Source organism: Sinohyriopsis cumingii, chromosome 7 (assembly GCF_028554795.1).
Source record: "Sinohyriopsis cumingii isolate HCF-2022 chromosome 7, ASM2855479v2, whole genome shotgun sequence".
Classification (NCBI taxonomy): Eukaryota; Metazoa; Mollusca; class Bivalvia; order Unionida; family Unionidae; genus Sinohyriopsis; species Sinohyriopsis cumingii.
Genome location: NC_142967.1, coordinates 32,957,647 through 32,974,072, shown reverse-complemented (window position 1 = coordinate 32,974,072; position 16,426 = coordinate 32,957,647). Strand labels below are relative to the sequence as shown.

Genomic DNA, 16,426 nt, shown 5'->3' with positions numbered 1-16,426 from the left:
CATAAAACCTGAATGCTGACACTGCACGCATTTAAACACAAAAAGTGAATGCTGACAATGCAGTCAGTTAAACACAAACATGAATGCTGACACTGCAACCATTTAAACATAAAACCTAAATGCTGACATTGCAGGTATTTAAACACAAAAACTGAATGCTGACACTGCAGTCAGTTAAACAAAAACATGAATGCTGATGCTGCAGTCATTTAAACACAAACATGAATGCTGATACTGCAGCCATTTAAACATAAAACCTGAATGCTGACATTGCAGGTATTTAAACACAAAAACTGAATGCTGACTCTACAGCCAATTAAACACAAAACCTCAATGCTGAGACTGCAGGAATTTAAACACCAACATGAATGTTGACACTGCAGCCATTTAAACACATAACCTGAATGCTGACACTGCAGCCATTTAAACACATAACCTGAATGCTGACACTGCAGCAATTTCAACTGCAAAAAGTAATATATATGTCGCTTCATCTGCAAAGGCAAGTGAGACATAAAAATGGATTAAAAATAACCTGTCATGGTGAAGTTGGTCAGATGATTGGTGTAGTCAACTTCCTTTAATAAATCCATGCCATATCTCAAAGTCCCATTTGCTATTCTTGAAGATGATGAAATACTCTTCCCATTTTTAAATATCAAGAAATCGGACCCTGTTCCTCCTACCCTTACAAAACATGGGGACAATCCTTTGGCTAGTGTTTGCACTGACTTGGATCTGAAATAAGTAACATTATATATGGTGTTGAAAATTTCTCATTTCAAAACATTAATATTCATCATTACTTTTGTCAAGAATACATATGTCAAATATACTGTATTTTAAATGAACCAGCACTACATAATTTAATTTAAAAAATGTCCAGCAACTGTTTGTTTTTCTGTCTGTATAAAGGAAATATAAGTAATTCTTCAAGAGACATAAAGTAAGTTTCTTATGGGATCCTTTATAATATTTGTATTATTTCAAAATTTGCCAAAAAAATCGCATGACCACCATGTATAAATGCATAAAAACACATCCAAGGGATTAGCCATTTAATTTTGGGGTTGGTGGAAGGTGGCCTGCAATTTTTTTGTGTCTAAATGTCTGGCACCCAAATTGGTTTACATAATATTCTTGCTCCGATTAGCAGAGAAAGAACCAAACAGGACCATTATTTTAACCAAAATAAATATATTATCTTGAGGTAAAAAAAATATCTTGCCTTGAAAGAAAATCACAGCCCACCTCATAGATTGCAAGTCCATGCAAAGGAATCTAACATCATGGTTTCCAAATATTTTATACTATGATAGAACCTACCATATATGTCTCACATATTGTGAATATTAAGTTACCCAGCTGAAAATATGGCGGGCTACCATTATGTGCTACATATTACTCAAGATGTTTAAAATATTGGTACATGGCAAATACCCAGCAGAATGCTACAAATTGCTTAAATTACTAGATGATAAAAGACATGACACATGAGTATCACACTGGATAAATTTATTATTTAGCTATGGTTTTGGCTTTGTAGGAATATGCAATATGTTACAGTGTTAGTGTATTTGTAACAGTGTTGGTGTATTTGTAACATTGTTAGTGTATTTGTAATGTAACAGTGTTGGTGTATTTTTAACAGTGTTAGTGTATCTGTAACAATGTTACTGTATTTGTAACAGTGTTACTGTATTTGTAACAGCATTTTCACAAGGAGTAAAGGATTGCATGATCAAGACTGGCAAAATAAAACACAATATGAATTCTTTATTTTAGACTGACATGGTCCATACATCTAAAATGGAGCAGGATCAGATAGGATACAATAAGAACTTATTTTTAAAGACTGACATGATTCTTGCATCTAAATTAAAAATATAAAAGTATTTTAAACCTAAAAGATCATATGTATCTCATGTACATATATACATACACATATCAGTTGTGGACCGCTCCGGTGGTCTAGTGGTTAGAGCATCCGCCTTGGATGCGGGAGGTCGTGGGTTCAATCCCCGGCTGAGTCATACCAAAGACTTACAAAAATGGTACTAACAGCTACCTCGCTTAGCACTCAGCATTAAGAGGTTAGTGTTAGGACTGGTCGACCTGGTGTCAGGATAATGTGACTGGGTGGGACATCATGTTACATGTCTGCGGCATGATGCCCCAGTGCTAGACATCACTATAAACTGTCACACTACAGACATCGTAGCGATATGACTGAAAAATTGTTAATGCTGTGTTAAAAATCCAAATCACACACACACACATATCAGTTGTGTAGTACTAAATAAAGAAGTGAGAGAACACAGTAATATCAGGCAAGGGAATGCCATTTCCACAGCACTACACTCCTGACACATATACACCTACAAAATGTGCCCATCGTTGTTTAGAACAAAATGATGTAAAATGATGTGGTCATCAAGATGTAGGGAGGGAAGAGATGGTAATTTGAAAGACATGGAGTGAAAGACCACCAATGCTGATTGTTTGTGTATTATATATGATACTGTTCTCAATGGCTGATGGTCACATACCAGTATTTTTCACTTCATCATTTCCTTAAACCTGCAGTATATCAACTTGTCAATAACATATCAACAGCAAAACTATACATTAAGAAATAAAGCATTTAGTGTCCAATGTATCCCCACAAGACACTTGACCAAATTTACAATTTAAATTATCTATACATATATTAAATAACAAAGTGGAAAAAAAACAAATCCCAGCAACACTCCATTGATTACATGGAAGGAACAGGATACTACATTTCCCCAATTCACATAGTACAATCAGTTTATTCTTTGGCTGTGAGGTCTGCCCAATCGAAGTTGTATTTAAAATTTAATAATTCATGGAGGCATAAATCAATACCAGGAAGAAGGTCAGCATTGATAGTCATTAGAGTAGGACGATGAACAGATTGTGTAGAGATACAACGATCCAACCAAGTGACAGTATTGTGCGAGTCACTAAGAAAAGTAAAATGCATTGTGTGGTCTACTATATTTTTACGTTTGATAGGATATAACCATATTCATCATAAAACTGGCAAAGTTCATCTATAAAGGGAGTGGACCAGAGATATTAGTATTCCAGTCTCCTCCTACATACACATTTGACTGTGTACCGTACTTTCATGATGGCCAACTTCGACTAATGATACTGTCCCTTAACAAGGGCATTCAGCAGTCTCACTAATATGAACAGACTTGAACAACTTTTTATTTAAGTTTATTGCTATTTATTGTTTATAGTCAGTCAAAAAGCTCAAATAGTTAATGTTTCTTATTGTCCAAATGTAATCCCGACTATCAAAAAATCTGTCATGTCCATGACTATTACCTGTTGAGAAGTATCCTTCCATCAGATCGCCAATTTATGTCATTAAAGCTCTTTTGAGATTAAGATGTTTTAGTTAAAAGAAAGTTCATAAAAACAAGTAGACATAAAGCTCGAATAATTTTACGGTAACAATTCCTTGCTTGAAAAAAGATACCATCATGCAATTTTTATATGTAAACATTTATTGGGATATCATAGAAAAATATTTAGACAAACACTGGATACTAAACCATCTCTAGATAAATGTTGTGGTTTTATATCAATACAAAACCCTTTATCACTTTATTATTCACAGAGTTGCATTATTTATCAACAATTTATTCAGCAATTTGCTGCATCAACAATATGTGCACTTCAGTTCATAAATTTATTTTGTCCTTGTATATAGTATTGTTTTATGAATCAGTAGTCTCTTACCAATTAAAAAAACATAGTTGGTTTTTAAACGCAAACATATATTTTTGACAAATGCATCCAAAGCAGTATATTGCTAATTGCCAATGTCATAAACTTTAATCAAGGGACTGACTAGACCAGGGGTCTCAAACACGCGGCCCGCCAAGCCCTATCCTGTGTCCCACAAACTGATTGGCGTCACAAGGCATTATGAGAGATAACAAAGGTAGAGCAGCCCTTGGGCCTTCGAAAATGCTCTCATGCGGCCCTCAAGGTGGTTTGAGTTTGAGACCCCTGGACTAGACCAACAAGCAGGTCTCCACTTTTTTCCCGACATAAGTCATGTCAGAAAAGCGGAGACCTACTTGTTGGTCTAGGGACTGACAATTTCACTGGAGATGTGGCGGGGAGGAGCAGTAGGAAGTACATTTCCGGCAACAAAAAAAAATATTCTTGCTGTTTTATAGCGCTCCCCAACCCTAAAAAATATATTAAAAAAATTGTCAAGATTTTAAAAAAAATACTATGTTCATAATATTAAGCATTCTTTATTGTAAAAGCAGTACAACAAATGCCTGGCTCGAAAGTACATCCATCCATCCAACCCCAACCCCGTCCGAAAATTAAGTGGCTGGAATAACAAATAAATAATAATAAAAAAGAAAGACGTGGAATTTAAATTCCCAACACAACCGTCTGAATATCACACCTGAAGTCCAAATTTTCCCAATGATGAATGAGAAGACTTGCGTCCAATGTAACGCCAACAAAATTTTCATTCAGTCTGTTTATCTCTGACTTTCCATCGATCTTCACCCTCACGGAAACAGCAGCATCTATTTTAGTAAGGCAAGAGACAAAAGCCAGAACAGCCTGGATACTCCAATACAGTGCGTGTGAACTCGTCATTTTTAATCAGTTCATTGTATTGTCTGTTGAACAGAATCTTCGAAAACTTTGAATCTAAATCTCCCCAAAAATTAAATTTTTTGCTACCCTATAAATATACTCGAATCTGATACTATCCTATAAATAAGGAAGTTAAAGCCTAAATTTTGGTAATTTTAGTTTCCCCGTCAAGTTTTGCCGGAAATGTCAGACTTCTGTACGTGATTAAAGGGAAGTGACTCGTACAACTCTAGTGTTCGAGAGGGGTAGGACTTAACACTTGATTATACTCAAATACACTGAAATATACCCCAAGCACACTCAATTACACCATTTAAAATATTGAAGGTATCTTTGTATTGTACTAATGGTGTATTTAAAAAAAATTACGTTCTGTTTTGTGAAATATCATTAAAATATAATAATAATAATCTGTTACTTTCTATGTTTTACTGATCAGGTGTTGTTCAAATATGCAGTTGAATCCATGCAACTGCTTTCATTATTTATTACTTTTTATGTATTTTTCCACATGTTAATAATTAATATATTCTACATGGTTATCAATATCCATAACTGAGTTATTGAGAGTTATGACCGTACTCGAGTATGTTTATATGAGAGTAGTGAAGTGGGCCACCATAGCCTCAATGGGAATTAGCATTACAGAGACCCCTGGGCCACTATAACCTCAATGGAAAATTAACATGGAGAAAAATCGTGGGCCACTATAGCCTCAAGGGAATTTAACATGGAGAAAAAGTCTTGGGCCACTCTAGCCTCAAGGGGAATTGAACATGGGATTTTTTTTTTTTTTTTTAAATTTTTTAAATTTAAATTTAAATTTAAATTTAAAAAAAGGGTAGGCAATTGAAAAGTCATTCTCTTTTCGAGAAATATGGCTGGCCCTGAAAAGGGCCTTTGGGTTTCTTCTAACAGTTCCACTTCTTCAACCATCTTCTCACTTTTGTCACTATTCCTGTCTTCTTTTTCTCCTTTTCTGGCATCCACTCAGGATGACCTAGAGCTCTAAACTTTTCCTGGACTTTGATCCAATTTTGATTTAGCCTCTCTCCACATAAGAGCACTTTGTCCCATGTGACATTTTTTCAAGAAAGCACCTGACTTTGCTTGCATTGTCAAGTGCTTTCTTTAGGCTTCCCACTCTGACATAGGTGGGATTTATCATACCTCTCAATCTCTTTTCCTCCTCTTCAATCATTCCTGCTATCACTTCTTTTGCTATGTTTAGACATTTAGCGTAGTCAAGGTACTCTGCTATCTTCCATTCTTTTTCTAGTCTCTCCACTACATAGATACCATCTATTATCCAGTTGTATATATGTACCAAATTGTTGAACAAGTGACTTGCAACCACCATCTTCGTTTTTATTATTCCGTAGAATGGTTCGAACGACGAACGTGGTGGTTCTTATAGTGAAAGCTCGGACGTGATGGAAAACATCCCCCTAAAAAACATAAAATTGATCTTATCATGACCAAACAACGCGCGGACGTGAAAGAAAACATCCCCCTACTTTCTCATTTCATATAATAAAACCCTAACTATACTCTCCACATACGCTAAGAAACAATTAAGTAACCCATAATCTACTATTCACACAAACGTACGCGAACCGTTACAAACACAAACACATACACTCACATTTTTTTAAAAAAGAGTTAGTGTTTATATTCACACTACTCTACCTACACACACTGGCAAATCGATGGTTATTTCTTTTCTAGAGTATTGGGTAGCCCTGAAAAGGGCTGTGTTTTTTTTTTTTGGAACTTCATGGACACCTGGTTAATGGTGGCACCTTCCAGGCCTGGCGCCACATACACATCTCGTCCCCCAGTTACTTTTTACCTTTTGGGGGGAGAGAGCAGAGGCAGGATATGTGGCTTCAGAATCCCAATTTTCTCTCTCTGGGATTCTGAAATTTCTTCTTCTTCTCTCCTTTTCCTCCTCCTCTTCTTTGTTTCTTCTCTCCTCCTCCTCTTCTTTGTATTTTCTCTCCTCCTCTTCTTTATTTCTTCTTTCCTCCTCCTCTCTCATCCTTCCGTCTTCCACAATGGCTTCCGCGGCCAGTTCATTCAACAGGCGCCTGGCATATTCCAGATGCACATGAAGTTCCAACAGTTTCGCCAGTCTCGTGTTCATTTTTGGTGTTGATCAATCAACAAGGGTAGCTAGACTGCCCAGCGAGTTTCAATTTATAGTAAAGCGCGGACGTGAAGGAAAACATCCCCCTAAAAACATAAAATTGATCTTACCTAGATCATGACCAAAGAAACAACGCGCGGACCTAAAAGAAACATTCACTCACTTTTTATGCTACCCATCACTATTTTAAATTTTTTTTCATAAATCACTTCAATAGACTATCCACATACGCAAAGCAATCCAATCTAACCCCAAATATACACCTCAAACACCAAAAAAGACATCATTTTAATCTACTATCCATACCAACTTACTTGAGCACTTACAAACACAAACACACAAACACATACCCTCACATTTTTTAAAAAAGAGTTAGTGTTTATATTCACACTACTCTACCTACACACACTGGCAAATTTATCGTTATTTCTTTTCTAGAGTATTGGGTAGCCCTGAAAAGGGCTGTTTTTTTTTGTTTGCTATGGCAATCTTTTTTTAGTTTCTAAGAATGCGACGTCCTCTGAGGATAGACTTTCTGGCGATAGGCCTGCTTCTTCGGAAAGAGAAGAAGAACTCTTTGGTGTCGATACGGCAATCGACAAAGCCTCTGTCAGGTTCAGGTTGCTGCTGCTGTTGCTGTTGTTGCTGCTGTTGCTGCTGTTGTTGCTGTCTCTGAAGTCTGTACTTCTCTGTCCATTCTTCTTTCTCCCTGTTCACTTCTTCTCTGAAGAGCTCTTCTATCAGGTTTTCAGTGACTTTTAGCATTCTCACATTCTCTATTTCTTCTGGCTTCGGTATCAGACTGTGTCTGACCCTATGCAAATTCACGTAGGCTTCGTTCAGCTTAGCTAGTTTGGAGCACATCTTCGTAGGAGGATGAGTCGACAATGGATGGTTAGACTGGAAACAACCCGGTTCTTAAAGTCAAAGCGCGGACGTGAAGGAAAACATCCCCACACGGTTTTCGAGTCGCAACGTTCAATGAGTGTCATGAGAGGGATAGTAAGAAATGAAAGAGCATCAATCCAACATTCTTATAGCTAACAAACCACAAAGGCATTTTTTTCAAAACACAACATTTTTTATTCAAAAATCACTTAACACTAAACAACAACTCTAACATTTTTAACAATAATCCAACACTATAACATCAAACATTTTTTTCAAATCACAAACATTTTTTTCTCAATTGACAATCTACTTTAAACAGGGCTGACAACGTTGTGAATGAAATTGTGATTTCCACTGTTGGAAATCATTAGGCCATTGATGGACACTACGTTTCCTAGCTTGAGACAAAAGATAAGCATAATGGTCACAAAACCATTGATCTACGTTCACATCGTTTCTAGCAGAAGAACGAGGATCAAAATGAGTCACTAAATGTTCTAAGGAATAGCCCAGGCTGCAATGATGCAGAAAATACACACAGTACTGTCCACACACCAAGGAATCTGTGCCTTGTAATTTCACATTATTGAATCGGGTTGTCTGAGCATTTCTTCTCATAAAGTCAATGATATCGTCTTCCAAAGGGGGCAATCCGTACGAATCGAAATATTCCACACATCCTTCTTGAGGAAAGTAAACGGCTACCCAGTGGGTTCCTGGGAGATGACTGTCGTCCGTGTTGATCACGTAAGCTTGATGGTCTTTAGGTTTGCGATGAGGGAGTTCATCTTTAGCACAGACGACAGGATTCCAAGAAGACGTATACGAACTGTGGTTCAAAAGGTAATAAAGTTCCCAGGTATCCATTGATTTGTGTGTGTTTTTTTTCTTCTTCACAGGTAATAATAAGTCGTCAATTCGATCCTGACTTTTTGCTTGAAAATGTCTGACGAATAAACGGTTATTCGTTCTGTTTCCTCACTCTGATTCAGGAGAGCTTCGATACGATGGATCTCTTGAGTGGTTAATGGTGGACAAGAATGTTCACGCAAGTCTTTATACCACTGATGCAACACGTCTTTGTTCGAGATGAGACTCCAAGCTTCGTCCAGATACTCGTCCAATTTTTCTTCTTGACTTAACATCAGGCATTTATCGTGTTGAATTTGACTGGGATGATCGTTTTGACATCCATAACAATTTTTCTTGATCAATTCCGTCATTTTGTCGACCAAGTGTTTGGCAAAACAGGAGACTAAATGGGCTTCTTGTTCTGGCCATCTTGACTTCATCATGAACACTTCTTCTTTTTCCACGGTCTCCTCACATTTCATGTCCAAAGTTTCTCCACTAGGTAAAGAGGGACAACAGTCTTCCATGGTTTCTAGTAATCTAGGATGACTTCTCTCAAACTGTTGATTTCTATGGTATTATCGAATTTTGCATACAGGATGACGTTCACTGTCTTGTCCAGTGGCTTTGCAAACTGAAGTTCCACACGAATCTGGCCAGATTTTATAGGGTGGAAATGTCCCTCGTCGCTGCCTTGGTCTGGAGTAAAATCGAAAGCCCACAAAGCATAGCCTCCTGCGTAATCCTCGTACGTAATGCCGTGACTGGTGTTGGTTCCTAACTGACCGGTGGCTTCGTACAGGGACAAGTACGATCTCAAGTAATTCATCTTCGTGTCACTAAAGTCAGGTTCGAAAGGTCGGGTACACAAGGTCTTGCCATCACGACTGACTTCGATTTTCTTCACGTTGAAGTGATCAAAGTTGAAAGGATTTTCAGCGAAGGCTCCGTTGAAGGCTGAATTCTCGACCATACCAAGAATTAAACGTTTGGGTAACTGTCCTTGGAACAGATGATCTTCGATCATGGAATGATGGCTAGCGGGAATGGTGAACGTTTTCACTTCCACACGTCGTATGGGATACTTGGCGGTCGTTCTGTTCAACGTCTGACTGATGTCGTTTCCCACTTTAGGTAACACTTCCACGCGTCGTACGTAGAGTTTGGCCTCCTCGATTTTGCTTTTGGGATTGCCACCAGTAGTAGCATCATCATCAGCCAACAAATGGAAAGCGGCACTACTGCGATTCAGTCTCAAGCGGACAATGACTCCGTTCAGCAAATATTTCTCTTGCAACCACATGTCCAAATGCAAACGATCCATCAGTTCTAAACTCTTTCCATCTTTGATTTTGTTTCTTCGTTCTACAAATCCCTCATTGGTGGTTGTTTTTGTTTTGGGGTCAGCTTCAAGACCTGTTTTATCAAATTCGCCCGCTTCGTCAGGTTCCCACAGCACACAGGCATTGAGATGAGTATCCTTGGCATCTATTCCGTACGTCAAGAGATTTTCCAGGTAGGCACGGTAAGGGTAAGTATCCATGCTGCTGCTGACCAGTTTGTTATTCAAGTACAAGTCCACTGAGCTGAACAAGGAATGCATGAAATTGTTGACGGGAGCTACTTTCTCTTCGCCGCTTATAGAATCTCCTCCCTTATCTAGAACTTTGACTTTCAAGTACAAGTAACTGCTATTCACATCGATGTAATCTTCGGGCTGTCCTTTGATTTCAAACTCGATGGGAGCGGAATCGGTCAAAGAGGAGACGGGGTGAAATTCCACCCATTGGGATTCTTGCATGGTCATCATGGTGGGGGGCATGGCAAACAGATCCAGTTCCGTCTTGGAACAAGCGCAAGACTCTCGGTGCATCATTTTTTTTGTTGTTCTTTCTCAATAATCGAAAACGTCTAAGTCTTTTCTTGGCCTTTCTAGCTTGAAGTCTGGTGAAAGGGTGTTTTCTTCGTCGTCGTCTCTTTCTGCCTTGTCCTTGCTGAATGCCTGACTCGGTAGCGTGCAGGGCATTTATAGGTGTGTCTCGTCGGCCTAAAATGTCTTTACCCGTTTGCAGCAAGACATTTTTGCCTGCCCTCATGAAGGCTTCTTTAGGGTTTTGTTTGTCGATGATGACATTTTGGAGAAATTCTTTGCCTTGCGTCAGTGCCGCATCTTTCAAGGCGTGCAATCCGCATGTCACCATCGGTTTCAACACTGGGGCCACCGAACGAAAGGCCGATTTTAACATATCTCCTAAACCGTGTTCTCGCTGTCGAGCAACCCCTCGGTACACTGGATACATGACTTAAGAGTCGTGAGAAAACCGTTTTCGAAAATGGAGTTTCACCGTGACTTTTCCTTTGGTGAATGGAATATTTTGTCCCAAATCTCCTTTTATAGCAATGTTGACCGTGTCCAAATACGACTTGCTGACAGGCAAATAGTGAGGATGGACAAATTCGCGGTGGACGTGGTAAGTGTTTCCACCTTCCTCGTCAGCGTTCGTGGCAGAATCCACTTTGAAAGGAATGACACGCAGTAACGGCACGGAGGTGTGTCCCACCACGTTGTACTCCACCACATCGGAATACACAAAGATCAAATTAAGTCCTTGGTTCAGTTCTACCGGGGTACGAAAATACTGGGCAAAAGTCTCGTTGTCGTAAATGACTGGTAATTCGGGTTGTCTTTTTTGTTCTAATTTCTTCCTCAGCTCCATGTCTCCGCCCAACATGTCAAACAATTCAGGACAAAATAAAATGGACACGATTTTACTCCGCTAAAATTTCATCAAGAAGCGACGAGTTACTTTGTGGTACTCCATGGTGACACTTTTGTTCTTGACATTCTCAAAAGCTTTCCCAAACACTCCATTAAACCTGGAGGCTATGGCGCTGACCAAATGATGACCACTAAAATAATAGCCTGGGAGAATGGACAAGTGGTAGGTCCACTTTTGAGTGTTCTCATTATAGGTTTTAATGTCAGATATGGTGGTTCTCTTATTCAATTCCTGTTGCAATTGCTCGTCATGAACTTCCACATCAAAAAAATTTTGATTGGGAAGGACATTGAGGACTTGGGTCGGGTGAATCATTTCTACTAAAGCCACTTCCCAATGGGCTTCGTGATCTAAGGGGATGGCCTGAGGTAATTTGGCCGTGTAACAGCACAACGTGTTGTGGGGAAACACCTCCATGGAACTGTCACTGGGTAAAGTTAAGTAAAATTGGTTTTGGTGACTCATAATTCCAGAGTTCTGTGGCTGTCCGAGGGGTTATTACTGGACGTCAGAGGCGTGTCTCCGTCTAAAATGGGGTTCTGATTGTGGTTGGAGTGGTGACTGACACTGGCACTGGACACAAGGTTCCCGTTGTTCCCGTTCGAGGTGAATTTCAGGGAGGGATTGGGAAGCAGGTAACCGATGCAACTGCTCAATAAAATGGTCCACAATTGTTTGTCTCCTTGTTGCAAACTCAAATTGGCGATGGCTGCCCCGATGACACAATACACCACGAAGATTTGGCAGAAAAAGACGATTTGCGTTTTAGGCACACGTTCTCCACACCACACCCACAAGGGTTGTTTTTGTAAATCTTGCACAGAAGAACTAGGTGAAGGAGGAGTGGTCGACGTAGCTGCGTCTGTGTGAAAAGGCATGATGGTCACTTCTTTTTATAGTCGATGACTTGCGAAGCGTCGGTCCAAGAATCAAAACTGGGTGGATATCCTTTCCAACGTACTTTGACTTCTTTGACACGTCGTTTGCCCACTTTACGGGTTCTGCGTTCGAGAATGCTTTCGATGTCGTACACGTCGTCTTCTTTTTTGGTGACACGTTGTAACTCGGGCAAATAAAACGTTCCTTTGAGCACTTCTCCATTCATGTCTTCCAATTTATAGACGGCAGGATGACGGCCATGCACTCGTCCAGTGACGCGAAACAATTCGGTCGTCCAGTTAGGTAAGTAACCTTTGTCAAAAGTGCGTTTGGTTTTGCCAATGTGCACCCAATCTCCTACGGCCAACTCTCCACTTTTCTTGGGGACAGCCCTCGTCGGGGACGTACCAAACAGGCGCTCAAACACCAACACTTCGTTCTCGGGAGTCACGTCTTGCGGGGCACGTCCGATGCTTCGATGGTAAGACTGGTTGTACGCTTGCACCAGGTGCGGTAAGATGTCGATGTACTTCAGAGTGTGGTGATGCGTAAAATATTTCCACATGCGTTCTTTCAAAGTGCGTTGAAAACGTTCCACGATGCTGGCTTTGGTTTTGGGATTTTCGGTGGTAAAAAAATGAATGTCACGTTTCTTTAATTCTTTTTGGAAAGCTTGGTTCAGAAATTCGGTGCCTTTGTCCGTTTGCCATCGAAGAGGGTGACGACCGCTCTGTTTCAACACTCGTTGCAGGGCTCGCACTAACTCGCTGCTCGATTTGGAAGTCAAGGGCACGACCCAGGCAAATTTGGAAAAGACGTCGATGACACAAAACAAATATTTGTAGCCACGATTATAGCTGGCCAAATGAGAGACATCGGCTAAATCGGCTTGCCATTGATGATCGATGCCTTCCACTCGGGTGCGACTTCTGGCAAACTTGCGTCGAATGGGTTTGTGTAAAGTGTAGGTAGCTTGTTCTTGTAATCATCGTTGCACTTGAGGTAAACGGAGACTTTTCAGTCGCGTTTTGGCAGCACGATACAATTTTTGAACTCCTGCGTAACCTGCAGGATGCGAGGGATCGTAGTAAATGCTGGCTAAGACTTTTTCCATTTTTTGTGTTTGTGTGTTAATAAGGCACCCACTCTTGGAGGATGCTGCTCTTTTTCTCTTGGGGTACTTTCTTGGATTGCAATGCTTTGCGTGTGCGACCGGCAATAGGTGTTGAAGGGGATGATGTCTGAGCGGGGGATATCGGTTCTTGTTTCACTTCTGTCTTCACTTCTGTCTTCACTTTCTTTTTCTCTTGTGATGAAGAAGGAGTGGCCATCATCTTTTTAATCCATCCAATTCTGGAGGTAGGTGGTGTTGTTAACTTGCGTACTTTTTCGGGTGGAGTTTGAAACCCTTCTTCTTCTTCTTTTTCTGTCTTGGTCACTGGTAGTGGTGGTACTGGTACTGATACTGGTGATGGTGCTGAACTTTTCATCAAGCTCGTAAAATCTTTCAGAGTGGGTAGAGCTGTTTCGTCTAAAGCTTTCTGGTGAAAGAGTTGCAGTCGTTGCAAAAGTTGACCGTACTTTTGCGATTTTTCTGTTTCGGACAAATCTTGGCGATCCATCAAGGACTGCAATTCGTGTTGTAACTGGGACATCTCGCTCAAATTGGGATTGGGAGGTAAATGCGGGGTGCGTCGTTCTTGCCACCGATGGTATTCCATCCATCGTTTGTAAGGCATTAAAGCTAGTTTTCGTCCTTCCATGGGGTTGTCAGCGGTCGATTCTGAGATCTTGGGACTTCCGAGGGTCTTTTTATCTTGCTCCCACCAGTCCTCCTAACATGGTTCCCAAGACTCCTTTCAGTATGGGGCCTAACAAGAGAGGCAAAATGCCTCCACGTTGGACCAACATCTTCTTTTTTTGACGAATGGGAATTTTCTTTTGAACCATTTGGCGAAGAACGTGACGATGTTTGCCTAAGCATTGTTTCTGGTGTTTGGACAAAGGGATCGTGCCTTTCAAAACGTTCAAAGAACATTCGCACACGGTATCGATGACCTCTTTGGAGGCCGTTTGAATCAGTTTTTTTCGTAGGGGTGGAGAAGCTTTGGACAGGACAGATAACGTGGTGGCAGTCCTTTCCTTTTCTTTCCTTGGGGTTTTCTGGAGGGTGACATCTTTGAGTCTTCAGGAGCACCAAAAAAACACTGATACCCTACTCGGTCACAGGCCTTTTTTATACTGGAACGCGTCGCCACTGATTGTCTTTACGTCGTATTAGTTTGAGGACAGGCATGACACGTCGTGTAGGGGTACGTAACGGACTAAATCGAGCCAGTTCTTGCTTGGACAAATCCAGTAAACTTTGTAACATGCCCGATCTTTCTTGGACTTTGATTTTGGGAGAAGGTACTTTGTGAGCATCAGCCACTGCCACTAAATTGGAGGGTCCTGCCACTGGGGAAGTTCTTTTGGGGGTCATCAACGGAGAAGTTCTTGGTGTGATCAACGTCTCCAAGTACTCTTCAGTTCTGGGTGTCATTAACGGAGAAGTGGATAAACGTGAGGCTGCCGGAGAGGCAGTCACCGCTGTGGCAGGTCGTGGTTTGCGAGTGTAAGGTTGCGTCCTGGCCGAAGTGCCTCTCTTGCGACTAGTTTTCTTCTGTGGACTTTTCTTTTTCTGGGGACTTTTTTTCTGTTTCTTTTTCTGGGGGCTTCTTTTCTTTTTCCGGGGTGGTGGTGTCTGGTCAGAGGAGGGTCCCGCCACTGGAGAAGTTCTCCTTGGGGACCTGGTCTTTTTCTTTTTCTTCTTGGGGCTTCGTTGGACTTTTGTCTTGGGTATAACTTTGGGGGCATTAGGATCCCATCTTAAGAGAGAGCGAATGATGACCCCTCCTAGAGTACCGCTCCCTCCAGGTTTCAAAATGATTTGTTTTTTGGTTTGAGTGTCGATGCGGGGATCGGCCAGTTGGATCAAAGCGACTTTGTTTCGATCGAAAAAGCGTTTGGTTTGATGAGGAATCTGAATGATTCCTTGGAGTAATTGACGTGCCGTCACCGTGAACCATCGTAAGACTTCTTTGAGACTAGCTTCTAAGACATAAGCTCGTGTTTGTGGATTTTTTTCTCGACTGATGCCATGCAAGGCACGAATCAATTTGACGGGAAGATGCGACTGAAGGGACGTCATGTTCGCACTGTGTGAGACAGACGAAAAAAGGTCTGAGGTTTTTATAGATTTTTTTATGGGGAGTGAAATGAAGTCGAGGACGGAGACGTGTACAGGACAGGCTCTCCGTCTTGGCACCAGTGGTGAAACAAGTGGGTACGAAATCGCAAATCCTCGGGGGTGGTAGGTTTCAAATCGACGAGTAAATAGGCGTGTGGCGTTTGAGTGGCATCGTCGTACGCCTGAGTCAGCCAAGGCGTTCCTAACTGTTTGGCTAAGACTTGCACTTGCGATTTATCTCGAGGGCTTTTAAACAAGACCACGTAATGCGCATTGAGACTGATGGTGCGATGGGCTTTACTTTGTTGAAACAAATTTTGGGTGATGTAAACGACACTGGCATTACGGTGATGCCCTTTGCGCGTGAACCACAATTTAATTTCTTCTTCGTCTTCTCCTAACATGTCGTCGAAAATGACCAAATGGGTTTGACGGGAGTCAGAGACGATGCCGTCGTCTTCTTTAGGAATGCCTTCCACAAACACGATGGAATCACCTTGACTTTCTCGCAAGAGGCTGTACGCCGATTGCCACTCTTTGTAACACCACACGATCCGTTGAGGGGGTCGATCGATCAAATGATGTTTATGTTCGATCAAACGTTTGACGAATTCGGTTTTGCCTGAACCGCTAGGTCCAGCAATGAGCATGTTAAAGGGATGGCGAAGATACAAAGCCTCCCAACTGGCACGATCTAAGTGTTCGTCGATGACTTTGACAGTAGAGGAAGAGGGAGCAGAGACAGCAGAGGTAGCCATTGTGTGAGAAATGTCACTTGTGACACGAAAACAAACAAGACGAGTTTATATACTTTTTCAGAACACGTTTATTGAATGTTTCAAACATGAATACGAAAGACAAAAATACATAAAAGCCAAAGGCTTAAGTACAACGATAAAAGGCACATGATAACCATTAACGTGGAATAAACACAAGTGTCTGTACAACATGATGTGGGTAATGTTCTAACCAGTTCTATAG

At 40.9% G+C, this 16,426-nt stretch overlaps 1 protein-coding gene across 1 annotated transcript in view; it reads right to left on the bottom strand.

Annotated features, from left to right (window-relative positions):
• LOC149794987 (heparanase-like) overlaps positions 1-4,854 on the bottom strand; it is a 44,266-nt gene extending 39,412 nt beyond the window's left edge. The window contains exons 1-2 of the mRNA XM_089964648.1: positions 4,466-4,854; positions 536-738 (exon numbers count right to left, since the gene is read on the bottom strand). Coding sequence (XP_089820774.1) covers positions 536-738; positions 4,466-4,665 — 403 coding nt within the window. The 5' untranslated portion in view covers positions 4,666-4,854. The remainder of the gene's footprint in view (positions 1-535; positions 739-4,465) is intronic.
• Between the last annotated feature and the right edge of the window lie 11,572 nt (positions 4,855-16,426).